The 26,232-nt window shown below is 52.0% G+C and overlaps 3 protein-coding genes across 3 annotated transcripts; 1 reads left to right on the plus strand and 2 right to left on the minus strand.

The window, feature by feature from the left end:
• Positions 1 to 636: 636 nt before the first annotated feature.
• LOC121476137 (ferritin light chain-like) lies at positions 637 to 1,840 on the minus strand. The gene has a single exon (XM_041729879.1). The coding sequence runs from the start codon at positions 1,595 to 1,597 to the stop codon at positions 812 to 814; it is 786 nt and encodes a 261-aa protein (XP_041585813.1). The 5' UTR covers positions 1,598 to 1,840; the 3' UTR covers positions 637 to 811.
• A 30-nt stretch (positions 1,841 to 1,870) lies between these two features.
• On the plus strand, positions 1,871 to 3,068 carry LOC121476148 (EP300-interacting inhibitor of differentiation 2-like). The gene has a single exon (XM_041729887.1). The coding sequence runs from the start codon at positions 1,964 to 1,966 to the stop codon at positions 2,498 to 2,500; it is 537 nt and encodes a 178-aa protein (XP_041585821.1). The 5' UTR covers positions 1,871 to 1,963; the 3' UTR covers positions 2,501 to 3,068.
• Positions 3,069 to 16,796: 13,728 nt separating this feature from the next.
• On the minus strand, positions 16,797 to 20,583 carry SELENOV (selenoprotein V). The gene is made up of 5 exons (XM_041734608.1): positions 18,965 to 20,583; positions 17,482 to 17,506; positions 17,298 to 17,351; positions 17,117 to 17,191; positions 16,797 to 16,974 (listed from the first exon to the last, which is right to left on the minus strand). The coding sequence occupies exons 1-5, from the start codon at positions 20,581 to 20,583 to the stop codon at positions 16,897 to 16,899; spliced, it is 1,851 nt and encodes a 616-aa protein (XP_041590542.1). The 3' UTR covers positions 16,797 to 16,896.
• Between the last annotated feature and the right edge of the window lie 5,649 nt (positions 20,584 to 26,232).

Raw genomic sequence — 26,232 nt, forward strand, 5'->3', positions numbered from 1 at the left:
CAGAAGAAGGCATTCGCCTTCTGCTGAGGTCATGATCCCCAGGACCTCGGATCCAGTCCCAGGGCTCCCTGCTCAGCAGGGAGTCGGCTTGTCCCTCTGCCCCTCCCCCTTGCTTGTGATCTCTCTCTCTCAAATAAATAAATAAAATCTAAAAAAAAAAAAAAAAGTATGGGACGCCTGGGTGGCTCAGTAGTTGAGCATCTGCCCTCGGCTCCGGGCGTAATCATGGAGTCCCTGGATTGAGTTCCACATCCGACTCCCTGCATGGAGCCTGCTTCTCCCTCTGCCTGTGTCTCTCCCTCTCTCTGTGTGTCTCTCATGAATAAATAGATAAAATATTTTTTAAAAAGGTAGCCAATCGCGATCCTGGAGACCCGGGATGGAATCCCACGTCGGGCTCCGGGGTGCATGGAGCCTGCTTCTCCCTCTGCCTGTGTCTCTGCCTCTCTCTCTCTCTCTCTCTCTGTGACTATCATAAATAAATAAAAATTTTTAAAAAAAAGGTAGCCAAAGCAATTTTCAAGATTACAAGAAGGGAGTGTAATTATAGAGCTTCGGTAGTTAAGAGGCTTATTGTGGGGAAGCTAGACAAATGAATAAATGGAAAATAATAAAGAACACCCTTTCCCCCTCCCAACAAAAATTCTAGATTCCCCATGAATCTAGAATATTTTGGTATATAATACAGACGGCGTTTTTTTCTTTCCCCCTGGAAAAAGCTTTATTGTTTCCATTCGGTCCGGGGTGGTTAAAAAGCTGCCTGGCGGCAGCTGGACAAAACAAACAGAGGCCCTGGCACAGAGGGGGGTCCTCAAAGGCCGCTGGGCTCCAGAGGCTGCCAGGCATGCTTGAGGGTGAGCCTTTCGAAGAGATACTCGCCCAGCCCAACCGGGGGGCAGGCCAGCCTGCGGAGGTTAGTCAGGTGATCGCCCATCTCCTTGAGGAGCTTCACCTCCTGGCCTAGGAAGTGGCCCTCCAGGAAGTCACAGAGATGGGCGTCAGCCTGGGCAGAAGCCAGGGCATGCAGATCCAGAAGGGCCTCGTTCAGGTTCTTCTCCAGGACCACAGCAGTTTCCATGGCGTCCAGGGCTTTGCCCCACTTGTCGTGGGACGGCTTCTGCACGTCCTGGAACAGGGCGTTGCCGACGCGCTGGGTTTGCAACTTCAAGAGCCGCTGGGCGCCCTCGTGCTTCTCCCGGGCTAACTCGCGGAAGAAGTGGCCCAAGGCCTCCAGGGCCACCTCGCTGCAGTCGAAGTAGAAGGCCAGGGAGAGGTAGGTGTTGGAGGCCCGCAGGTGCATGTTGGCCAGGCAGTTGATGGAGGACTCCACCTCGGCGGAATAATTCTGACGACCCCAACAGCTCGTAGTTGATGTGCAACGAGGGGCTATGCTCACAAAGCGGGGTTGGCTGCACCCCGCAGGACCCCCGGAGGCAGAGGGTGGCTGAGGAGGCGGTTCGGGGGGTTGAGGCTGTAAAACCGGCTGGAAGGTGGCCGGAGCCGGGAATAAGGGGTGTCCCTGCGTCTGCTCAGCCCAAGGTCGGCTGAAGCACGGGGCAGGCCCAGGGGCCCGCCGGGCGCTCTGCATGTGGGGCATTACGGTCACCGGAGACGAAGCTCAGAGCGAAGCATCCTGGATGGGCTCTCGGGAAAGCCGACAAGAAGCCGTCTTGTAAGGCTCTCCTCGGAAACGTTAAGCTGGTCCAAGTGGAAAATATGGCTGCGCCCCTCGACGTTCGGTTCCCCCCCGGCCGCGGGCAGTTTCAGCCGCGACGGCGCTTCCGGACGCCAGGTGGCGCCTGGCGGGAGCGCGGGCGCCCGGCAATGACGCGTGCGCAGTGCTCCCCGGGTGCGTCGTAGGACCCCCTCTCGCGCACGCGCACCCGGCTGCACGCCCGCCATCCCGGCCGGTCGCGCTCTTGCGGTGGCTCCCGCGGCGGCCGAGCGGAGCGCGCGGTCCGAGATGTCCGAGCTGCCCGCCGACACGGACGCGGCGAATGGCCCCCGCGACGTCGGGCAGGCGGAGGTAGGCGGCGGGAGGCGGGAGCCCGCGCCGGCGCGGCCTGCGGAGCCCGGGGAAGGGGCGGCGGCGGCGGCGGTGGCCAGGGAGGCCCGCGAGTTGGCGGGGCCGGCGGAGGAAGAGGGCGCGCAGGCCAGGCCCCGGCCCCGGCCCGCCAACGGCCCCGGGCTGGCTGCGTTGCCGTACCTCCGCCTCCGCCACCCTCTCAGCGTCCTAGGGATCAACTACCAGCAGTTCCTCCGCCACTACCTGGAGCACTACCCGATCGCCCCGGGCAGGATCCAGGAGCTGGAGGAGCGCCGCCGGAGGTTTGTGGAAGCCTGCAGAGCCCGGGAAGCCGCGTTCGACGCCGAGTACCAGCGGAATCCCCAGAGGATGGATTTTGACATTTTGACGTTTACAATAGCCCTCACTGCATCCGAGGTTATCAATCCCCTGATAGAAGAACTTGGTTGCGATAAGTTCATCAGCAGGGAATAGCCAGGCGATGGAACTGCTTCCGGGGGAGCCCCTGCGTTCAGGACCTAACGCCAAATCCTGTCGCCGCATTTTAAAAAGTCATCGTATATGAGATAAAGCCTGGCCTGGCGGAGTGGCAGGGGACGAGTTTATCACGAAAAAGCGCCAGGAAAGAGAGAAGGGGGGGGGGATTCAAAGCCTCGTGCCTCCTCCCCACGTTGAGTTTGCGATTGATGACAGATTCTTTGCCCTGCGGCGTGGAGAGGCCTTTCCAGAATTGCTTCCCCGAAAGGCGAAGGATGGGTTTTAGGAAACCGAGACTGGATGAAGAAGTGTTGACGATAGCAGAGCCCGGGATGATGGAAGGGATTATCAAATAATGATGGGAGGAGTGAGGAGTCCCAGCGGAGATGCCCTGGGAGACCCCAGAAGGCTACGGACAGAACTTGAAATTGGCAGAACGCGTGCTCTCCTGGTTCAGGTTCCACGGAAGGTTGTAATCTAAATGGATTTTGTGTTTTCTGAGGCATTTCAAATGGCAGGCAGTGTCACTGTTGTACATATTCCCTGATAAATATGTGTTCGAGAACATCTGAAGTTTGTGAATTTTCTTTCTTTTTTTATTTTTACTCAAGCTTCTTCTGGTAAATGTATTCACAAAGCCCCAAAATGTAAAACTATACTCCGAAAAGCCTTCCATCCCTGTCCCCTCAATCCAGTGGGTACCACAACCCACATCAGTAGTTGCCTCTTCTGTCTTTTTTTTTTTTTTTTTTTTTTTGTGATAGGCACACAGTGAGAGAGAGGCAGAGACACAGGCAGAGGGAAGAAGCAGGCTCCATGCACCGAGAGCCTGACGTGGGATTCGATCCCGGGTCTCCAGGATCGCGCCCTGGGCCAAAGGCAGGCGCTAAACCGCTGTGCCACCCAGGGATCCCTGCCTCTTCTGTCTTAAATGTTTTCTTGTGTACACACGAGTGAATGCGAATTTGGGTGGGTTGTGTTTTTTTCATTTCTTCACAAAAGTTGGTGTATTTACTAAGTTATGCGTTGATCTTTTCAGTAAGAATGTATTTTGAAGATCCTTCCAAATGGCTCCGTTTTCCTCGTTCTTTTTTAGAGCTGCATTTTGTTTCATCCTGTGGCTGGTTATGTTGTAATTCTCTAGAAATGTACTGATGGGCATCTGGGTGGTTCCCCATCTTTTTCTTTTTCTTTAGATTTCTTTTCCTTTCTTTTGAAGATTTTATTTATTTGAGAGCACAGTGGGAAGGCAGGGCAGAGGGAGAAGGATGAGGAGACTGTCCACTGAGCAGGGAGCTGGATGTGGGACTTGATCCCAGAACCCTGAGATCATGAGCTGAGCTGAAGGCAGACACTTAACCAACTGAGCTACCCAGGTGCCCCAATAATAACAGTTTTTTTTTTTTTTAAGATTTTATTTATTCATGAGAGACAGAGAAAGGCAGAGACACAGGCAGAGGGAGAAGCAGGCTCCATGCAGGGAGCCCGATGCGGGACTCGATTCCGGGTCTCCAGAATCACACCCTGGGCGGAAGGCAGATGCTCAACTGCTGAGCTACCCTGGCGTCCCAATATCAGTTTTAATTTGCTTTTCTCTTATAAGTGAAGAATCTCTTCTGAGAATTCTGTATATTCCCTTTTCCATGAACTGTCTTTATATCTTTTATGCATTTCTCGCCTGAAGAATTTTGTTCTTTCTCTGTTGATTCCAGTGGCTGTTTATGTCATAGCGATATGAGATAATGACAATTGCTTATAATGCAAGATGGGTATTTTTTCCCAGCTGGTCTTTTGCGTTTGGTTTTCCTGAAAGCCTTTTGGCATGGAGAGTTTTCCCTTTGTTTTTGTTTGCTGTTCTCTTTTAAACTGGTAAGGTTTTGAATCTCAAGGTTTTCTTGGGGGAGGGGGTGTGTATAGTTTGTGTATATTTGAGTCTTTGAACCACTTGGAATCTATGCTGATGTACAGTAGGAGGTAAGAATTCAAAATTCCTTTTTTAGATGGCTACTGGCTGTCCTAATACCAGTTACTAACTAGTCCATATTTTCCCCACTAACTTTGTTAAAGATGCTGCTTCATCTTATACTAAACAGTGTTTTCGATTTTTTTTTTAATTTTTTTTTTTATTATTTATTTATGATAGTCATACAGAGAGAGAGTGGCAGAGACAAGGCAGAGACACAAGCAGAGGGAGAAGCAGGCTCCATGCACCGGGAGCCCGATGTGGGATTCGATCCCGGGTCTCCAGGATCGCGCCCTGGCCAAAGGCAAGCGCCAAACCGCTGCGCCACCCAGGGATCCCTGTTTTCGATTTTTTGACTACGTACTTTCAAATCTGGAAGTGCTAAAACTCTTCGTTATACTTCTTTTTTCAGAGCTTTTGGCTGTTTCTGTTTACCTTACTGATCAGCGTCAAAGTCAACTTATCTTGTTTCAGGCAAAGTTGTTGTTTTGTTGTCGTTGTTTTTGAGAGAGGGAGGGACGCCTCCAGCCCAGGGTGTGATCCTGGGGTCGTGGGATCGAGTCCCACGTTGGGCTCCCTGCATGGAGCCTGCTTTTCCCTCTGTGTCTTGGCCCCTCTCTCTCTCTCTCTCTCTCTCTCTCTCTCTCATGAATAAATAAATAAATCTTTAAAAATATATATTTTAGGGATCCCTGGGTGGCGCAGCGGTTTGGCGCCTGCCTTTGGCCCAGGGCGCGATCCTGGAGACCCAGGATCGAATCCCACATCAGGCTCCCGGTGCATGGAGCCTGCTTCTCCCTCTGCCTATGTCTCTGCCTCTCTCTCTCTCTCTCTCTGTGACTATCATAAATAAATTTTAAAAAAAAAATAAAATAAAAAATAAAAATAAAAAAATATATTTTATTCGTTTATTCATGAGGGACACAGAGAGAGCAGAGACATAGGCAGAGGGAGAAGCAGGCTCCCTGCGAGGAGCCCGATGTGGGACTCGATCCCAGGGCCCCGGGATCACGACCTAAGCCAAAGGCAGACACTCAACCACTGAGCCACCCAGGCATCCCAGTATTTGTTACTTTTAGATATTAATGTTATCACATCATATAAATAATCTGGAAGCCTTCCTTTCCTATATTCTGGAACACTTTAAAATCCACCGGAATTATCTTGCTAAGGTTTGGTAACGTTCCTTTTGACCGAGCCCGTACTTGTGGTGGAAAGGGTGAGGGTCCTGTCGCCACTTCCCCTCCTTTTCCCCGTGGTAAAAGCAGTAGTTGTAGGTACTTAGAAGACAGACGTGTCCTCACAGAGTCCGATTGCAGCGTTTTTCCTGACTTGCTTGATCAGATGCCTTTCCCCGCGCTCTACGGTAGCAGAAGGGAGTTGCTGGACTCGGAGGGCGGCATGCAATAGATGAAAGTGCGTCGTGACACATAAAACTACAAATAATCTCCGTGAAGCACCAGGTTTCACTTTCTCCGGTGTGGTGGGCATCTCAAGGTCAAAACTGTCTCCCTGGGTGTGGGAGGTCAGCCTGGAGTTTCTACTTATCAAGTGACCTAGTCTCAGAGTTCTCCCGGGATCTGGCCTGAGACAGACACTGCAGGTGTCTACCCCACAGAGAAGCTGAACTCGAGTTTAGAGAAAAAGAGGCTGTTGCCCAAACAGGAAGCATCGTGTGAACTCAGACTTCCATGGTTCCCAACTGCTCAGACATTTTGTCCCTTATTTGTCCAGAAAAGAACACAGGCCTAGAAGCCTCCAGGTCCATCTGACTCCAGATCATGTGTTCTTCCCACCAAAGGTCATGGACCTGAAAGTGGGGCTAGCCTCTCAGCAGGGGAGCGGGACTGGGGGGAGGGGGGTGGCATCAGGGAGGGTGCATATAAACCGCATCACTTCCGGGGTCGGACTACTTGGGTTCATGCTCTGATTTTGACATTTATCTGTGAGGCCCCAGGCTTAATACCCAATGCTCTGTTTGTCTCTTAAATTTCTCCCACTCCATTCCTTCTACATCTCTCTGAGTGATGAAATCTTAAAGAGGTTAAATATATACACTTTCAGAATTTCAGCTGAGGGGAACACAAGAATCTAGACTTCCCAGACCAACGCACATCCTTAGAATGTGTCAATGCATATTGTCATGTGGCCAAATTAAGTTTTCTTTTATGAAAACCTGAGTATAGGACATCCTAGCAAGAGTCCCAGACTCAGCTGCTTTAGAGAAATGATCACCTGCCATTGGGTGTCCAATAGAAATAGCTTTGGACCGTCAGTTCCAAAGTGGATATAACTAGGATCGTGGGTAAGTCTCTGCTTTCTTCAAGGACTGAGAGACGCAGAAAAGGAAAGTAGGTAGTTCTCTGCGAGCTAATAAAAATGGCTAAGGGGTTTCTCCTTCCTCCTGTCCCCAAGACCTACCCATACCCATCATTTTCTGCAAGAAAAGAGAAGAATACTTCTATTTCTCTGGAAATGGATGGGTGGCAGGACGCCAACGTGAGCAAACACCCAGGTGAGAAGCATTTCCACCTCAAAGTAGAAACAGCCTTTCTGGTATAATGACACTTGGTCTCTGTCCCTGGTTGCGGCACAGAGCTCCTAAAACCTGGGATTCCCTGAATGATGAGGATGATGTGAGCATCTTTTGTTCCTTTTTAAGATTTCATTTATTTATTCATGAGAGACACAGAGAGAGAGGCAGAGACCCAAGCAGAGGGAGAAGCAAGGGCCCTGCAGGGAGCCCGGTGCGGGACTCGATCCCCAGACCCGGGATCACGCCCTGAACTGAAGGCAGATGCTGAACCCCTGAGCCACCCAGGCGTCCCGAGCATTTTTTGTTCTAACGAGGTGACTCGGTGGCCCCATAGCTAGCTTCCAGATAAGAACTGGCTGCCAGGAAGACCAGGCCTTGATGAGAAGCTCCCAGCCCCACCCCCAACCTCTGGAGAAGGGAGACAGGGTGGAGGTTGAGTTACCCACAGCCGGTCACATCTACATAAGGAAACCTCCATAAAAACCCTGAAACCAGAGTTTGGAGAGATTCCAAGTGGGTGAACACCATGAGATGTGGGGAGCATGGGGCACCCAGAGAGGACACAGAAGCTCCGTGCCCCTCCCAGCACACCGTGCCCTACGTCTCTCCCCCTGTGGCTGTTCCTGAGTCATGTCTTCTATAATAAACCAGTAATAGTAAGTAAAGTGCTTTCCTGAGTTCTGTGAATCATTCTGGTGAACTAGCAAACTCAAGGAGGGGCTAGGAGAACCCCTGAACTTAGAGCTCGTTGGTGAGAAGTGCCGGTGACAACCTGGGGGTCCTGAGTGGCATCTGACATGGGGCAGACTTGTGAGGCTCAGCCCTTAACTTGTGGGATCTGATGCGAATTCCAGGAGATAGTGTCAGCACTGAGTTGAATGGTAGGACACCCAGCTGGTGTCCAGAGAGTGGGTTCCTGGTTTAGATAAAACCCACACATTTGGTGTCAGGCCTGTTTGGGGTAATCTCCAGTTTGATTAACTCAAAATTGGTGCAAAATCCTTTTTGTCATTTAATATGACAGAGTCATGGGAGTACTAGCCCATCACACTCCCATATCCCACACTCAAGGGAAAGGGGATTATATGAAGGTGTAGGTCATTGGGGGTCACCTTAGAATTCTGCCTACCATTAAAAGTAAATATTTTAGGGGGTCCCTGGGTGGCTCGGCAGTTTAGCACCTGCCTTTGGCCCAGGGCGTGATCCTGGGGTTCCGGATCAGGTCCCGCATCGGGCTCCCTGCATGGAGCCTGCTTCTCTCTCTGCTTGTTTCTCTGCCTCTGTGTGTGTCTCTCATGAATAAACAAAATATTTTTTAAAAAGTAAATATTTTATTAAAGTACTTACTACCTTACTATGAAATCTTACATTTATCTTATGACATAGTAAAAAAACAAAAAACAAAAACCCTACAGTTGCTCTAACCCATTGCTCTAACTCATGCATCACATCCTCCCTATCCTGGGGCATTTGTTATGATTCAGGTTTGACAGCGTGTGACAGAGACCCAAAATAACAGCATCTTAAACAAGAAAGCTTACTTTTCCCTCCTGTAACGGTCCATTTCTGGCAACTCCACCAAAGGATCCCAGGCCCCTTCCCTATTGTTGCTCCATCCTCCCAACTCCACCCCCATGGAATGTTCCCTGTCTCATACCAAGATGGCGCACCATCAAATTCCACATTCAATACAGAAGGTTGGATGGCACCCCTTCTCGTAGGAGCACAACCCCAAAACTGCACATATCACTTCTCACTTCCTATTGTCCAAACTTGGTCCTGTGGCCACACCTAGTGGCAAAGGAGGCTGGGAACTGTAGTCTTCCTTTGGGGGCTATCTGGGAGTAAGGGAGGAGATATACGGAGGGACACCTAGTGGTGTCTGCCACAGCTGGGATGGCAAGTCTTTGTCTTCATTTTGTGACTGGAGACACCAAGCTTGGAGGGCAGATGTCACCAGAAAGGGATGGATAAATCAATGCGGGGGGAGAGGGGGGCATCCTCTGTACCGTAGCCCAAGACCAGGGCTTTTACCAGCTGAGAAAAGCTAACATCTTGGCTGGGTGGCTCAGCGGTTGCACCTGCCTCCGGCCTAGGGCTTGATCCTGGGTTCCTGGGGTCGAGTCCCGCATCGGGCTCTCTGCAGGGAGCCTGCTTCTCCCTCTGCCTATGTCTCTGCCTCTCTCTGTGTGTTCTCATAAATAAATAAAATCTTAAGAAAGCTAGTATCTCCTCTCTGGTGCAGGGAAAGGCAGACAAATGAAGGTGGGGAAATAGATTTGACAAACAAGGGCCATGAAGGTGTCTCTCTCATGGTTGTCACTTCGTGTCTGCGTGTGGGGTTGTGGACGGCATGAGAATTTTCTGAATTTACTGAAGCACCAGTCCTGGGCTCCGCAGACACACGGCCCCCGGATTCTCTGCTTACAGGAGCTGGGCAGGACTTCTGTTCTTTCAAGAAGATAAATACACCCTAAGAGATTTAACCTTCACATGGCTTCTGTGCATCTTCCGAGATTTTCACATATTTAACTTGTTGACTCTTTTCAACAGCCCTAGGAGCTAAGTGCTATTATGTTCCCCATTTTACAGATGGAGCCACTGAGGCACAGGGAGAGCCATGGAGAGCCATGCCAGAGCCAGGAAGTGGCAAAGCCAGGATTCAAATCCAGGCAGGGATTTGGCTCCAGGGTCTGTGCTTTTAACTGGTCGGTTTTAGGGTTTTCCGGTCTGCCCATGAGCTGCACCTGCTAATCGCTGCCGGGAACAGAGTCCAGACTCCGGAGAGGTGCAGAGCTTCACTTTGGAAGTCCGGGCGGCGTGTCCGACCTCCCTCCAGCCACCACCACGGCGGCCACTGTGCTGGGGCAGATCCTGTTCCATCCTGTTCCATCCTGTTCATTGGAGCCAAACCCCGTGCTGAGCCCAACCCTGAGGTCTCCCCTTCTCCCCTCCACCCGCCCACCATTCCCTCCCCCGGAGGAGGACAGACCCGCCCAGGCAGCAGGGGAGTTTGAGGTATTTGAAGAAGGTGATCTGACATGGAGAGTGGGTGGTGCTGGGATGGGGGGGGGGGTGTTGGAGGGAGACAAACATGTCCGTGTTCTTTCCCCTCTGTGCCCAGAAAGGTGATGGCTTGGGGGATGAGGCCAGGCTGCAGGAAATTGTGAGCATTATCAATGAGGAGATCGGGAGAAGGAGCAGGAGCCGGCAACCTGGAGGGGAGGCCAGGGAGGTGAGGTTGAGGGGGTGCAGAGGGGCAGGGGACAGGGCACCGTCCTGGCGTCACAGCAGAAGACTGGGGGGCGGGGGAGGGGCTTCCTTGTTCAACCTTCTTCCATCTACAATACACACATAATGGGTAGAGGTGCAACAATGAAACTGTGTGAGCCCCAAAGCCCCAGATGGGGGGTCCCAAAGCCAACACTTCTTTTCATGGCAGAAAAGAAATACAGGGGGCGCCTGGGTGGCTCAGGGGTTGGGCATCTGCCTTTGGCTCAGGTCGTGATCCCGGAGTCCTGGGATCGAGTCCCGCATCCGGCTCTGCTCTGCAGGCAACCTGCTTCTCCCTCTGCCTCTGCCTCTCTCTCCCTCTCTCTCTTTTCTCTGTCACTCATGAATAAATCAATAAAATCTTTTAAAAAGAAAAAAAGAAAAAAAGAAATCCAGAAAGACTGGGTCTCTGATGGCATCGCTGGACAGCCAGCCAGCTCCAGCCCCTCCTACCAGTTCATAAGGAAAACAATTGATTTGTCCTATTGGGTGAGCCACTGGTGGTCTGGCTTGCTGTCACTTGCAGAGAGGAGCACCCCAACTGAAACCTACTTATTCTGTGCCAGGCCTTGGGAATTCCACGATCAAATAGTGGTGTGATGCCCATTTTACAGAGGAGGAAACTGAGGCTCCCAGAGGTGGTGTCCCTTATTGGAGGTCACAGCAATTAGGCAGCAAAGGTCTGACTCCCACACCTTGCAGTGACCTCTTGGCACGTGCCCAGTGACCCCACGGCACCAGGTGCAGAGTGGGGGGCCCATCCCTGTCCCATAAATCCACAAATGGCCCTCCACCCTCCCTGTCCTGGTCGCCGAGACACCTCCCAACATTGGGGATCGAGAATGCGGGCTCCAGGGTGTAAAGAAGTTTGGGACGTCGAGGGTTTGACACCTGCCACAACCCCCATTTCTGTCCCACCCCCTAAAAGAATACCGCTAAAACTGGAAATTTTCCAAATGTATCCCAAGCCAGGGATGGGAAATGGAGAAGCTGCCAAGGAAGAAACGGACCTGAGAGCACAAGGAGTTGAGGCCAGATGACGGGGTGCAAACCTGGGGAGCAACAGGGCAAGGCTTCTCTTCACAGCTGCCCCTGCTCCCCGCCACCACCACCCAGTCCAGGCCGCTGGCGATGCTGGGAGCCCAGGAGCAGGCGACGGCCACACACCTGGGGGGACGGGGTGCCAACACTAGACGCGGGCAGCCCAGGATGCAGGGAGGCAGACTGTATGTATTTCCCTGTCCCCCTCCCCGACCCGCCCCAGCCCCAGCCCCCATCAGAGAAGGACCTGACTTGGCAACATTTCAGCCCTTCTCGGCATCCCGCTGAGGCTCCTGAAATGGAGAAAGAGAAATTTTTCTGAGATACAATAAATAGTGGTTATTTAAAGTAACGACACCATCAAAAACAGCCTTTATGTTGCGGTTTCCTATGCGTCAGGCACCGTCCTAACGCTCCCCCCTTGAGTCTCCTTGCCATTTCTCAACACACCAGACAGTCCTACCACAGGCCCTTTGTACTTGCTGCTCCCTCTGCCTGGAATACTTTGCACCAGATATGCACAGTCCCACCCCTTACTTCTTTCAAGTGTTTAAAAGATTTTTTTTTCTGTTATTGAGTGAGAGACACAGCATGAGTGGGGGAAGGGAGCAGAGGGAGAAGCAGACTCCCTGCTGAGGGGGGAGCCCATATGGGGCTGGATCCCAGGACCCCAGTATCACAACCTGAGCCGAAGGCAGACGCTCAACCCGCTGAGCCACCCAGGCACCCCCCTCAAGTGTTTAAATGCCCTCTTCCCCAAAAGGTCTTCCCTGACCACCCAATCTCGGATTGCAAAGAACTCCCAGCACCGGCCCGCTCCTTTCTTGCTTTCCTCTCGTCTCACTCCTTATTTTTATCTTCTGTCTGCCTGGCGTCTTGGTTGTCCGTCCCCACCACTAGACTACCAGCTTCACTAGGGCCGAGGTCCTATCGTCCCCACCACCTAGAGCACACACAGTAGGTTCTCAGCAAGTGTTTGTCGGGTAGAATGAAATCCAAGGAGGTAAAGGCTCCCGTAGTTTCTGCTTTACAGAGGAGGTCCCCAAGACAGAGAGAGGTGACAGCCTTAAGTCACACAGCCAATAAATAGCAGAGCTGGGACTGAAGCCACACAGCACTGACTTAGCCATTATCCACCCTCCGGATTTGCAATGTCCATCAGGTGCACTGTTCCCTTGGGCCTCAGTGATTGGTTCAGGGATGAACATGTGACCTAATCCAGGCCAATAGGAACGAAGTTTTTTTATGATTTTTTTTTCTTTCTTTCTTTGTTTTCCAATGGGAACTTTCTTCAGGATTTATGCCACCAGGAGGAGGAGCCAGTCTGAGAATAAAGTTGGCGAGGGGGGAGGGGGGGCGGGGGGGGCGGTACGGACACAAAACACAGAGTAAGGGAGGATAAGGGAGGATCAGATTCCCAATGACTATGTTTTGGTGCCTGGATCAAGTTATGCCTGAAGCTGCATGAAATCTCTAGATTTTTATTCTCATGAGCCGATTTTTTTTCTCTTAAGCCAATTTGAACTGGTTTCTCTGCTTCAGTAAAACAGTCAGGACTTATTCCAATAACAACAGTCGTCACTTACTGAAGAAGGGTTTTGACAGGTCTTTAATTCACAACATCTAATATCATTTGCTTCGCCTTGTATGGCTGGTGGATCCAGGGTTTGAACCTAAGTCGCTGTGCCCCTGGAAGCTGCATGCACAACCACTATAGCATTGTGCTTATTGGCAGATGTGAGACACAGGCCTCTCCTCTGCCTGCCCTGCCCCCACCCCAGCATGGCTGCTTGAACAAAGACCTAGTCAGAGCCTGGCACATAATAGGGGTCCAAACGCTGTTTGTAATTTTTTAAAAAGTGGGGGGGGGGGGGCAGCCCCGGTGACTTAGCAGTTTAGAGCTGCCTTCGGCCCAGGGCCTGATCCTGGAGTCCTGGGATCGAGTCCCACGTCGGGCTCCCTGCATGGAGCCTGCTTCTCCCTCTGCCTGTGTCTCTGCCTCCCTCTCTCTGTGAGTCTCATGAATAAATAAAATCTTAAAAAAAAAAAAAAAAAAACACCTAACATACAATGTGGACATTGTCTGGATCCTGATTCTCAAACCACCTCTAAAAAGATATTTTTTTAAATTTCTTTTTTTTTTTAAGATTTTTTATTTATTTATTGAGAGAGAGAGAGAGAGGCAGAGACACAGGCAGAGGGAGAAGCAGGCTCCATGCAGGGAGCCCGACGACGGACTTGATCCTGGGTCTCCAGGATCACACCCCCGGCTGCAAGCAGTGCTAAACTGCTGCGCCATTGGGGCTGCCCTAAAAAGATATTTTTGAGACACTTGAGTAGTATTAGATGCCATTAAAATTTTTTTAATTTGTTTAAATTTTGAGAGGCTGGCTCACTTGATGCAGAATGCAACTCTTGGTCTCAGCATTATGAGTGCAGGCCCCATGTTGGGCAGGAAACCTACGTAAAAATAAATAAAATAGGGCAGCCCGGGTGGCTCAGCAGTTTAGCGCTGCCTTGGGCCCAGGGTGTGATCCTGGGGACCCAGGATCAAGTCCCACGTCGGGCTCCCTGCATGGAACTTGCTTCTCCCTCCCTGTGTCTCTGCCTCTCTCTCTTTGTGTCTCTAATGAATGAATGAATGAATGAATGAATACATACATACATACATACATACATACATAAATAAATGGCACCTGGGGATATCAGTTGGTTAAGCGTCTACCCTTGGCTCAGGTCATGATTCCAGGGTGCTGGGATCGAGCCCTACACCAGGCTCCCTGCTTGGCAGGAGTCTGCTTCTCCCTCTCCCTCTGCCTGATGTCCCTGATTGTGTTCTCTCTCTCTATCAAATAACTAACTAAAATCTTTTAAATTAATTTTAACTAATTAATTGATTTAACTTTAATAAAGAAATTAATTTAATTAAAGTTTCTGTTGGGTGTGAGAATGGCTTTGTACTTCTGTTTTATTTCATTTTTTTATTTGTTCATGAGAGACACAGAGAGGGAGAGAGAGGCAGAGACACAGGCAGAGGGAGAAGCAGGCTCCATGGAGGGAGCCCGACGCAGGACTCGATCCCACGTCTCCAGGAGCATGTCCCGGCAAAGGCAGTGCTCAACCGCTTAGCCACCGGGGCTGCCCCTGTACTTCTGTCTTAAAAACTCATTCATTAGGGATCCCTGGGTGGCTCAGCGGTTGAGCGTCTGCCTTCAGCTTAGGGTGTGATCCTGGGGTCCCAGGATCGAGTTGCACACCGGGCTCCCTGCATGGAGCCTGCTTCTCTCTCTGCCTGTGTCTCTGTCTCTCATGAATAAATAAATAAAATATTTTTTAAAAACTTACTAGAGATACATACTGAAGTATTTACAGGTGGAATAACGTGAGGTTGGAATATATCTTCATACTACCATGACACACACACACACACACACACACACACACACACACGCAAAAAAAAGCAGGGAGGAAAACAGTGGAATGAATGTAGGTTGATAATACACCTGGTTGGTAAAAAAAAAAAAAAAATAAGACCTGGTTGGTGAGTACATGCAACTCATTATACTCATCTCTGAACTAGTGTATATGTCTAAAATTTTCCAACAAATATGTTTAAAAACATTATCACCTCCATTTATGTAAGAAGTCTAGAAAATGAGAAGTCTAGAAATGAGCCTGAGTGGCTCAGTTAAGTGTCTTGCTCAGCTCAGGTCATGATCTCAGGTCCTGGGGTCAAGGCCCCATGTCTGGCTCCCTGCGCAGTGGGGAGCCTGCTTGTCCCTCTCCCTCTGCTCCTCCCCCTGCTTGTTCTCTCCCTCTCTCTTAAGTAAATAAAATGTTTTTTAAAAACATCAAAAAGGGATCCCTGGGTGGCGCAGCGGTTTAGCGCCTGCCTTTGGCCCAGGGCGCGATCCTGGAGACCCAATGGAATCCCATGTCGGGCTCCTGGTGCATGGAGCCTGCTTCTCTCTCTGCCTCTCTCTTTCTCTCTCTGTGTGACTATCATAAATAGATAAAAATTTTAAAAAAAAAGATGGAGTTTAAAAAAATAAATAAAAAATAAAAACATCAAAAAATCCAGAAAATGTAGGGGTATCTGGGGTGCCTGGTGGTTTCACAGGTACATTCATATGTTAAAACTCATCAACATACTATCTCTTACACATCACTTATACCCCAAAAAGGTGAAAACTTTTTATAAAAAATGGATACATAACAGATAAAGTATTAAATGAGTAGTGGCTTGAAAATGTGTATATAGTAAATGGGTTTTTTGTTTTTTATTTTAAAAGATTTTATTTATTGGGATCCCTGGGTGGCGCAGCGGTTTGGCGCCTGCCTTTGGCCCAGGGCGCGATCCTGGAGACCCGGGATCGAATCCCACGTCGGGCTCCCGGTGCATGGAGCCTGCTTCTCCCTCTGCCTGTGTCTCTGCCTCTCTCTATCTCTCTGTGACTATCATAAATAAATAAAAATTTAAAAAAAAAAAAAAAAAAAAAAAAAAAGATTTTATTTATTTATTTGAGAGAGAGAGAGCACACAGAGAGAGGAAGACTCAGACTCCCCACTGAGCAGGGAGCCTGATGGGGGGGCTCAATCACAGGACTCTGGGATTATGACTGGGCCGAGGAAGACAGATGCTCAACTGACTGAGCCACCCAGGGACCCCTATAGTAAGTGGTTTCTAAAATCCAGTATCTGGGGGGGAAAATCCACTATCTGGGGCCCCTGGCTGGCTCAGTCAGAAGAGCATGTGACCCTTGATCTCAGGGTTATGAGTTGGAGCCCACGTTGGGTGTAGGGATTATGTAAATAAATTTTTAAAAATAAACATTTAAAAATAAAAATCCAGGGCAGCCCGGGTGGCTTAGCAGTTTAGCGCTGCCTTCAGCCCAGGGCCTGATCTTGGAGACCTAGGATCAAGTCCCACATCGGGCTCCCTGCATGGCGCCTGCTTCTCCCTCTGCCTCTCTTTCTCTCTCATGAGTAAATAAATAAAAATCTAAAAAAATTTTTTAAATAAAAAATAAATAAAAACCCAAAAGAAATTACTGTGCATATGCTTTAATACCTTAAAAACAACATTAGCAACGGAACTTTCTGAGTCCTATATCTGCACTGTCCAATCCAGTAGCCACATGTGGCCAGTGTGACTAATAACTGAGTTTTTACTGTATTCCATTTTAATTAACTGTAAATTGCAGAGCTCCGGGCTGTTACTGGATAGTACAGCTTTACAATTAAAAGCTTAAAAAAAAAAAAAAAAAAAGGAAAGAAAGGAAAAAGTCTAGAGCTCTTTTGAAAAAAAAGTTAGCTGACATCCACTGACCCATGTAAATTTATTACATTATGAGGCATCTTGTGGAAGCATCTCAACAAACCCATTTTACAGAAGACACAACTTCAGAAAAGGGTATAGATGACTTACCCTGATCTGAACTGGGAGGACGGGCTGAGCCAGGACTGGGACTAGGGTGCCCTTGACTCCAAGCCAGTGCCCTGCCTCCTGCCCTCCCCGCCACTCCCTCTGCTCCCCCCACCTCACCTCCCTCACCTCTCCTCCAGCTTGCCATTTGCCTGCTACCTTTTCCTGACCTCCTCCTCGATAACATTCATAATCTTCTGCAGCCTGGCCTCATCCACAAAGCCATCACCTTTCTGGGCACGGAGGGAAAAGAGCACAGACATGTTTGTCTCCCCCATCCACCCAGCCACCCACCCTCACCCTCACCCTCACCCCCATCCCCAGGGATGCCAGCAAGGCCCTCCTTCCCTGTCTGGAACCCTTGCTCAGAATCACCTTCTTTGAATGGACCAGTTTTCCATCCACAAACACTTCAAACTCCCCTGTAGCCTGGGCAGCTCTCTCCTCCTCCTGGGGAGGGAATATTGGGGGTTGGGGGGCGGTGAGAGCTCCCCCCAAGCCCCTGGGTTCTCGGACCCCTGACCATCCCCCTCCTCCAGGCCACGGGCACACTCACAAAGAGTAGACAGTTTGGAAATTGCTGCTCCAGACTTTTTTTCAGTAGAATGTACTGCAGAGAGGAAACGAGATCATGGGGTCATGGGATCCCAGGATCATGGGGTCCCAGGTCTTGGGGAATCCTTCCAGATTCATGTCATATACTACCACCCCCACCCCCTCTAAAGTCAAAAACTACTTACCCGAAGGCCATAGCTTCAGAGGCCGCTGGAGGCCGAGGGTAAGAGCAGGGAGGGTGGAGAGAGATGGAGGGAAGACACTGCATCAGGATCTCCTCAAGCCCAGAGGGAGCACATGAGTCCAATCCCGTCCCTCCCCTGCTTGGAACCCTCTCGTCGTGCCAGCTCACGCAGGGAAAACACCAGTCCTCTGCATGGTCCATGAGCCCCCACGGGATCCGCCCCAAATCTCCGCCACTCTCCCCAGGCCCACTGTGCTCCAGCCACAGGGACCTCGGAGCTCCTCCTCCAATACTCCAGGCAGGCCTGCCTCAGGGCCTTTGCACTGCCTGCTCCCGCTGCAGAATGCTCTTTCCTGGGTATCTACATGGCTCCTTCTTGCCCCTCCTTCAAATCTTTGCTCATACATCACCTTCTCAGGGAGGCCTTCCTGACCGCCCCAGTTACAATTGTGACCCTCCCCATGCCTTCTGCCATTAGCACTGATCGCCTTCTAAGATGCCAGATAGTTACTGGGTGTCATATTTATTGTTCATTCCCGTCCCCTGCACACCAGAATGTGAGTGGCACAAGGACAGAGATTGTCTGTCTTACTCACTGCTATGTCCCTGGTGCCGAGGACAGGGCCTGGCACAAGGTAGGTGCATAATAAATGAATGAATTAGTGAATTCATGAATCCATGGAGTCAGGGATAGAGCTAGGAAGGAGAAGGCAGAGAAAGGGAGGGGGGAGGGAGATAAGGAAACATGGGGAGAAGGAGAAAGAGACACACACAACATGGGGAAAGGAACACTGAGTTGGGGAGAGAGAGCTGGAGAGATGGCCTGGGCAGACAGAAACAGGGGTGGGGGTAGGGGGGTGCGGGAATAGTGAGGCTGGGAGAAGAGGGGAGAGGAGGGGACATTTTAAGCAGGAGAGAGGCACGGGGATTGCAGGGAAAAACAAGCCTCCCCCCCCCCCCCTCCCAGGTCACTGCTGTTACTGTCAGCGCTGGGATCAGCATTGAGAACACAAGCCACCTTCCCTCGACCTCTGCGCTCGGGCTCCCCTCCCCCTGGCTACCTCGGCCCCTCCCGCCGCCCCAGCTCTTTCTTCACCCAGAGGCTTCCTTCTCACCGCCCGGAGAGGCCCTCCCCAGGGGCCAGCCCGAAATCACCCCGCCCGCGTCCTCCGGGGCGCAGCTCTGCGTCTGCGATGCGCCCCCCAGCGGGGGCTGCGGGGAAGGCGGGCGGCTCCGCTCCGCGCTCGGCCCGGCACAGGATGGCCCAGGGCGGCCGCGCGCTCCAGGATGGAAAAGTGAATGAGGGTGAATGAGCGCAGCTCAGAGCAGGGATGCGAAGCCACAGATCTCTGGCCCCAGAGAAAAGGGCAGGTGGAGCCCCGTTTCCAACCTGGGACCGGCGACTCCCTCGCCTCCCCCTCCTCGAAGCCCCCGCGCCGCGCACCCCCCCCAGGAGGGCAGGGGCGGACGCGGACGGCCCTCACCAGTAGATCACTCGAACCGCGATCTTGTCCACCGAGCAGCTCTCGCCGACGGGGGCGAAGGTGTTGGTGGGCGTGGGTAAGGCGGTGGCCGCGAAGGGGTCGGTCCCCGGGATGGGCACCCGAACGAATTCCGAGGTGGAATCGGTCAACTTGGTGGCCGAGGAGTCTGCCCTCGAGGTGGACCCAAGGGTGGGCCCCAGGAAATCAGTGGCCGGTGGAGTGAGGACAGGAAGGGGCTCTTGGGTGGACCCGAACCCATTTGTGACCGATGGGAGGGGCTTCACGCTCGGCGTGGGCGAAAGATCCTGGTGGGGCGACGCGGTCGTGGGCTCCGAGGCAGGTTCTGGGGGCGGTTCCAGGGGCAGGGCCGAGCTCCCGAAGGATTCCGAGGCAGGGGCCGCGGCCTCGACCTCCCCCGGGGATGAAATTGGGGTTGGGGTCCGGGCCGGAGTCGGGGTCCAGATCTGAGTAGGCGTCCGGGCCGGAATGAGAGCACGGACCTGGGTCGGCATCTGCAGGGGAGTCGGGGTCCGGATCCGGGTTGGAGTTCGGACGGGAGTCCGGATTGCGAGCGGGGTCGGGGTCTGGACGGGAGTCGGGGTCCGGGCGGAGGTCGGAAGGGGGGCGGGGGGCCGGGCCAGGGTCGGGACGGGAGTCGGGGTCCGGGCGGAGGTCGGAAGGGGGGCGGGGAGCCGGGCCAGGGTCGGGACGGGAGTCGGGGTCCGGGCGGAGGTCGGAAGGGGGGCCGGGGGCCGGGCCAGGGTCGGGACGGGAGTCGGGGTCCGGGCGGAGGTCGGAAGGGGGGCGGGGGGCCGGGCCAGGGTCGGGACGGGAGTCGGGGTCCGGGCGGAGGTCGGAAGGGGGGCCGGGGGCCGGGCCAGGGTCGGGCCGGGAGTCGGGGTCCGGGCGGAGGTCGGAAGGGGGGCGGGGGATCGGGCCAGGGTCGGGCCGGGAGTCGGGGTCCGGGCGGAGGTCGGAAGGGGAGCCGGGGGCCGGGCCAGGGTCGGGACGGGAGTCAGGGTTCGGGGCGGGGTCGGCATCTGGATGGGATTCGGAGTCTGGACGGGAGTTGGGGTCCGGGCGTAGGTCTGAATGGGAGTCGGGGTCCGGGGCTGGGTTGGGACAGGAACTGGGGCTCGGGGTGGGGTCGGCATCTGGACCGGATTCGGGGTCCACGCCGAGGCCGGGGTCTGGACGGGAGTCAGGGTCCGGGCCAAAGTCGGGATGGGAGTCGGGCCTCGAGCCGGGGTGGGCGTCTGGACCGGATTCGGGATTCGGGCCGAGGCTGAGGTCTGGACGGGAGTCGGAGCCCGAGCCAGAGTTGGAATGGGAGTCGGGGTTTGGGCCGGGCTGGTCATCTGGACGGGATTCGGGGTCCTGGCCGGAGCTGGGGTCTGGACGGAAGTCGGAGCCCGGGAGGAGGTCGGAATCAGGACAGGATTCAGGGTCCGGGCCGAGGTCGGAATCTGGGCAGGATGTGGGGTCTGGGCAGGAGTGGAGGAGGCCCGGGCAGGCGTTGGGGTCCGGACAGGGATCGAGGTCCTGACGGGGGTCGAAGCCCGGACCCAGGCCAAGACCCGGGCGGAGGTGCGGGGTGGGGCCCTCGCCTGGTTGTTCATGGGGGGCAGGGGCCCCGGGGTAACGGGGGTTGGGATCCCCGCCCGGTCCTCCTTCCTCCGGCAGGGAGAGCCTCACTCACACCAGGGTTCTAAAATGGAAGGTGACCACAAGGGGGCACTGTGACATCGTGTTCCACCCGGCGCTCAGGTTCCATTGCTCTGGGCCGGGGAGACGGTGGGAGGGACCTCTAGGTCTCACCCAAAAATTCCCATCCCTAAAACCCCACCTCCGAGGTAAGAAGCAGAGATGTCTCCTCCAGTGTTCTCACTGTCGCTAACATTCACATGTCCAGTATATATTTCTTGAGGGCCTGCCGTGTGCACTGTCCTGTCCTGCGAGATTCTGAGGTCAGAGTCCTCATCGGCAAAGGCCCGGTCCAGTGATTAGTTCCCAGCCCAATGAGGGAAACATACCTATCACCAAACGACGGACAGCGCAGCCTGGTGGGGGCTGGAGGAGGGGAGGCACCCGGCAGAGGGATCAGAGATGCGGTGAAGGAGGCACAGTAATCTACAGGATCCCAAAAGGTGCTCCAACCAGCCTGGGGCAGAGAGGGCTCTCTAAAGGGGTACCCGGGTTATCTGGAGAGAAAGAAACATAATAGTAAAAAACAACAACAAAAAACAGAGTTTACAATTACACACTGTTAAGTGCTACACATATAACCATAGCTAGTAAGCGGCACAGCCAGGATTCAGATGGACACTGTCAGGCTCAAGTCCTGGCACTTGAACCACTTGGCCCCATGGCACTGGGAGCTCCTCCATGGGGACTTGTCTTGTTCACTGCTGAATCCCCAGCTCCTAGAACAAGGCCTGGCATGTTCACAGGAGGTGCTTCCTAAATATTTGTCTTTTCAAAGTTTACCAGTCACACGAAATTGGAAAAATAGTACAGAGAATCCTGTATAATTTCCACCCAGCTTGAAAGCTGATAATAACATCAGATGTAACCGTGGTGCGTTGCCAAAACCAGGACTCCGGCATTGCTCCAATACCTTTAGGTCAGGTGCAGAACTTATTTTGAAACATGGAAGAGTTTCTTTCTTTTTTTTTTTTTTTTTAAGATTTTATTTATTTGGAGGAGAGGGAGAGACAGAGCCAGAGAGAGCAGGGGAAGGGGCACAGGGAGAGGGAGAAGTAGATTCCCTGCTCCCTGGGAGCAAGATGTGGGGCTCGCTCGAAGGACCCTGAGATCATGACCTGAGCCAAAGGCAGAGGCTTAACTGCTTAACTGACTGAACCTCCCCGCCCTTGTGTCCCATGGATGTTTTTCTTTTTTCGTTTTTTTGTTTTTGTTTTTGTTTTTTAATTTAAATCTAAATTTAGTTTCCATGGAAGGAAACTAAATTTTTTTTTTTTTTAAGATTTTATACTTATTCACGAGAGACAGAGAAAGGCAGAGGGAGAAGCAGGCTCCCTGCAGGAAGCCCGACGACTAGGGACTCGACCCTGGACTTCAGGATCACGCCCTGAGCCAAAGGCAAGGCACTCAACTGCTGAACCACCCAGGTATCCCGAGTCCCAACTCTTGATCTGAGCTTGGGTCATGACCTTCGGGTCCTGGACCAAGCCCCAGGTCAGGGTCCAGGCTCATCAGGTAGTGTCCTTAGGATTCTCCCTCTGCCCCTCTCCACCACTCACTCACGTGCACTCTCTCCCTCCCTCCCTTTCTCTAAAATAAATAAGTCTAAAAAAAGGAAGAGTTATGACCTACTGTGCTTTGCGAGCCCTGAGCACTTCCTGTGTTAACCCTTGGGCCTGCGTCTCAAACACTATAAATAAAGATCATGAGAAGGGATGCCTGGGTGGCTCAGTGGTTGAGCATCTGTCTTTGGCTCAGATTGTGATCCCAGAGTCCAGGGATCGAGTCCCACATGGGGCTTCCTGCGAGGAGCCTGCTTCTCTCTCTGCCTATGTCTCTGTCTCTGTGTGTATGTGTGTGTGTGTGTCTCTCACGAATAAATAAATCTTAAAAAAATCATGGGACACACCGAATTTCCTGCACGATGCTAAGCAAGTTTCTACCCCTCTTTGAGCTACAGTTTGCCTCTCTGTGAAATGGGCTTTTCTCTGCCAGCGTCATATTGAGAGCTCACACTTACTGAGCATGTTATCTGCCGGCCTCTGATAGAAAATGCTTTGTGCACATTTAAGACATTTCTCCGAGGCTCTGTTCCTTTTCCGGCTCTTTCCCTCTAGTTCAGATTGCACAATCTCTTTTACTCTATCTTCAAGCTTGAGAGTTCTTTCTTCTGACTGTTCAAATCTATTACTGAGCCCCTCGAGAGAATTTTGCATTTTAGATATTGTACTTTTCAACTCCAGAATTTCCATCCGATTCTTTATTAAATAACACCTGCCTGTCCGTTGGTGTTCTCGATTCGGTGCTTGTACTTCCGTTACTCACGGTTGCCTGTCCTTCTCCAAACATGTTTGCAGCGGCTACTGGGTTTTTGGTTTTGCTTTGGTTTGAAAGGCTCCATGCCCAGTGTGAGCCCAACACAGGGCTCGAACCCACCACCCCGAGATCAAGACTTGACCTGAGATCAAGAGTCTGAGCCACCCAGGCATCCCTGAGGAGGCTACTTTGAAGGCTTTGTCTGTTCATCCCAAGGTCTGGTCACTCTCTGGGACAGTTTCTGTTGCCTCCCTCCCCTTCCTCCGTTATATGGGTCTTATTTTCCAGTTTCCTCACCTAGCTCGTTTTTTTGTTGTCAGCAACTGGACATTTCAGATAGCAAACAAGTGTAGAGCCAGGGTGGGAGGCACAAGGCCTTAGATATGCCCAGGCATCCTGGGCTGGTGGGTTTGGGCAGGTTCTCTGGGTCTTTCTCTGACCTTGCTTGGCTAGTAGGCTCCACCAATCATCAGCTGTTGCTCTACTGGTCTCATAATAATTTTCAACACGGTGGGGAGACTGATCCAATCAAATTAGGGATCCTTGGAAGGGTTACTTCCCAAGCTCCCCAAATACGTTTAAGATTAGTTCTGACTCAGGGAGGGCTCTTGCCAGCTGCCTCTTTCCCTGGCTCTCTGGCAAAGTAGCCAGAATCTATCAGTCTCCTCCCTCTGGCCTTCCACCACAACCTCTGCTGTTTCCGAGGCAACTTTAGCCTTGAACTTCTCCATATTCTGTCCTGAAGAGAGCCACGGAAAGACATGGAGCTCTCTGCTCCGCAGCCTGCTTCTCCTGCAGACAAAATCTCTGAGCAGGAGGATGGTTGGGGTGGGGAGGATGGTTGACTTTGCTCAGAGGGACCCCACTTTAGGAGGGGAGTCCTAAGTGGGGTGAGGCGGCAGCCCCAGATCTCCTAGCTTGCCCTTAAAAAAAAAAGATCTTAATTTTTTTAAAAATCTTTTAAAAAATACTTCATTTATTCATGAGAGATACAGAGAGAGAGGCAGAGATGCAGGCAGAGGGAGAAGCAGGCTCCACGCAGGGAGCCCAACGCGGGACTCGATCCCGGGTCTCCAGGATCACACACCCTGGGCGGAAGGCAGGCACTAAACGCTGAGCCACCCAAGATGCTCCCCCCGCCCCCCCCGCAAAAAAAATCTTATTTAGGGATGCCTGGGTGGCTCAGCAGTTGAGCATCTACCTTAGGCTCAGGACGTGATCCTGGGATCGAGTCCCACATTGCGCTCCCCGTGAGGAGGCTGCTTCTCCCTCTATGTCTCTGCCTGTGTCTCTCATGGATAAATAAAATCTTTACAAAGATCTTATTTATTTGAAAGAGAAAGAGCATAAGCAGTGGGGAGGGGCAAAGGAAGAGGGAGAAACAGACTCCTCACTGAGCAGGAAGCCAGACTCAGGGACCCTGGGATCATGCCCTGAACTAAAGGCAGAAGTTTAAATGACTGAACCACCCAGGTGCCCCTGGCTTGCTTTATTGATGTGAAACTACTGCCCTGGGAGTCAGAGGGGCAACCAGGGCCCCAGTATTTTCAGCCATACCATGACCAAAATACAGCCCCACAAGTATGGGCTGGGCTGAAGATGGGCGCTCCCACCTCGTGGCTGTGCTCCCCCAGAACTCAGCCTCAGCAACATGTAGTTGGGGGCAGGATGAGAAAGGCTGACACCCTGCCCTACCCCTTCCCAGGATAGCCCTCCAACTGGGAGTTGGGAGCTGGGGGCAGAGAGGGAGCCCAGTCAGGAATGGGAGGGGGTTTGCAGAGCTGCGGGGGGGGGGGGTTGCGGGGGGCGTGGTGATGGTGGGAGCACTGGGGAGGGAAGAAGAGAGTCTTGATTCACCCATCACTGATTCTCCCTGTGTTCACCAAATTTTTAGTAGATCTTTTTTTAAGATTTTATTTATTTATTCATGAGAGACACAGAAAGAGAGAGAGGCAGAGACACAGGCAGAGGGAGAAGCAGGCTCCATGCAGGGAGCCCGACGTGGGACTCGATCCCAGGACTCCAGGATCACACCCTGGGCCTAAGGCAGGTGCCAAACTGCTGAGCCACCAGGCATCCCGATTTTCTTGAATAAATGTTTATTAATTTGCTATGTGCCCTCCGGATCATTCCCAGAAGCTTCAAATGGTTGGTTTGTCATTTTGTTTTTATAACTTCCACCAGTGTGCTAGCGGGCAGGTCCGCCGAGCTCCTTCCATGCCAGAAGTGGGAACTCCATATAGTCCATTTTTAAAACACAAATGGTAGCACCCTATTGGTTCTTCTGTACCTTCTACTTTTCCCCCTTGGACAAAATCTATCAAAGATAATTTCATATTAGCATATCTACAGCATTTTTAAGGGTTGTGAAATATCCCACTTATAAATGCCCCAAATTAAAATAACCAGTCCCTTCTTATCAGACATTTAGGATTGTTTATTGCCTTTGGCTGTTACAAATCACTGCTTTGTGCACAGAGAGCTTTGTGCTCAAGTCAAAGTTTACACATAAAGTCCTAGACCTGAGACCATTAGATCTAAAGGAATGTGAAGGGCAGCCCGGGTGGCTCAGTGGTTTAGCGCTGCCTTCGGCCCAGGGTGTGATCCTGGAGTCCTGGGATCGAGTCCCATGTCGGGCTCCCTGCATGGAGCCTGCTTCTCCCTCTGCCTGTGTCTCTGCCTCTCTTTGTGTGTGTCTCTCATGAATGAATAAATAAAATCTTTAAAAAAAAAAAGGAATGTGAATTTTTTTCTCACGTTAGAAGTTAAATTACTTTTTTGATGTTTTATTTTGTGATACCTTATAAACATCAGGGTGTTGCAGGCAGCCAACATAGCTGCATTTTGGGGTTGTTTTTTTTTTTCTTAAAGATTTTATTTATTTATTCATGAGAGACACACACAGACACAGAGAGAGAGAGAGGCAGAAACATAGGCAGAGGGAGAAGCAGGCTCCTCAAGGGGTGTCCAATGTGGGACTTGATCCCAGGACTCCAAGATCACACCGAAGGCAGATGCTCAACCCCTGAGCCACCCAGGCGTCCCTGCATTTTGGTTTCTAGAAACAGGGAAGCGCAACACGGATCCACAAAAATCCTACAAGTTGGGGATCCCTGGGTGGCTTGGCAGTTTAGCTCCTGCCTTCGGCCTAGGGCATGGTCCTGGAGTCCTGGGATCGACTCCCGCATCCGGCTCCCTCTGCCTGTGTCTCTGCCTCTCTCTGTGTGTCTCTCTCATGAATAAATAAA

The sequence above is a fragment of the Vulpes lagopus genome, chromosome 2 (genome assembly GCF_018345385.1).
Source record: "Vulpes lagopus strain Blue_001 chromosome 2, ASM1834538v1, whole genome shotgun sequence".
Lineage (NCBI taxonomy): Eukaryota > Metazoa > Chordata > Mammalia > Carnivora > Canidae > Vulpes > Vulpes lagopus.

Excerpts from the sequence above, each read along its gene's own strand:
- LOC121476137 (XM_041729879.1), bottom strand. The coding sequence starts at position 1,597 with ATGCCCCACATGCAGAGCGCCCGGCGGGCCCCTGGGCCTGCCCCGTGC.
- LOC121476148 (XM_041729887.1), top strand. The coding sequence starts at position 1,964 with ATGTCCGAGCTGCCCGCCGACACGGACGCGGCGAATGGCCCCCGCGAC.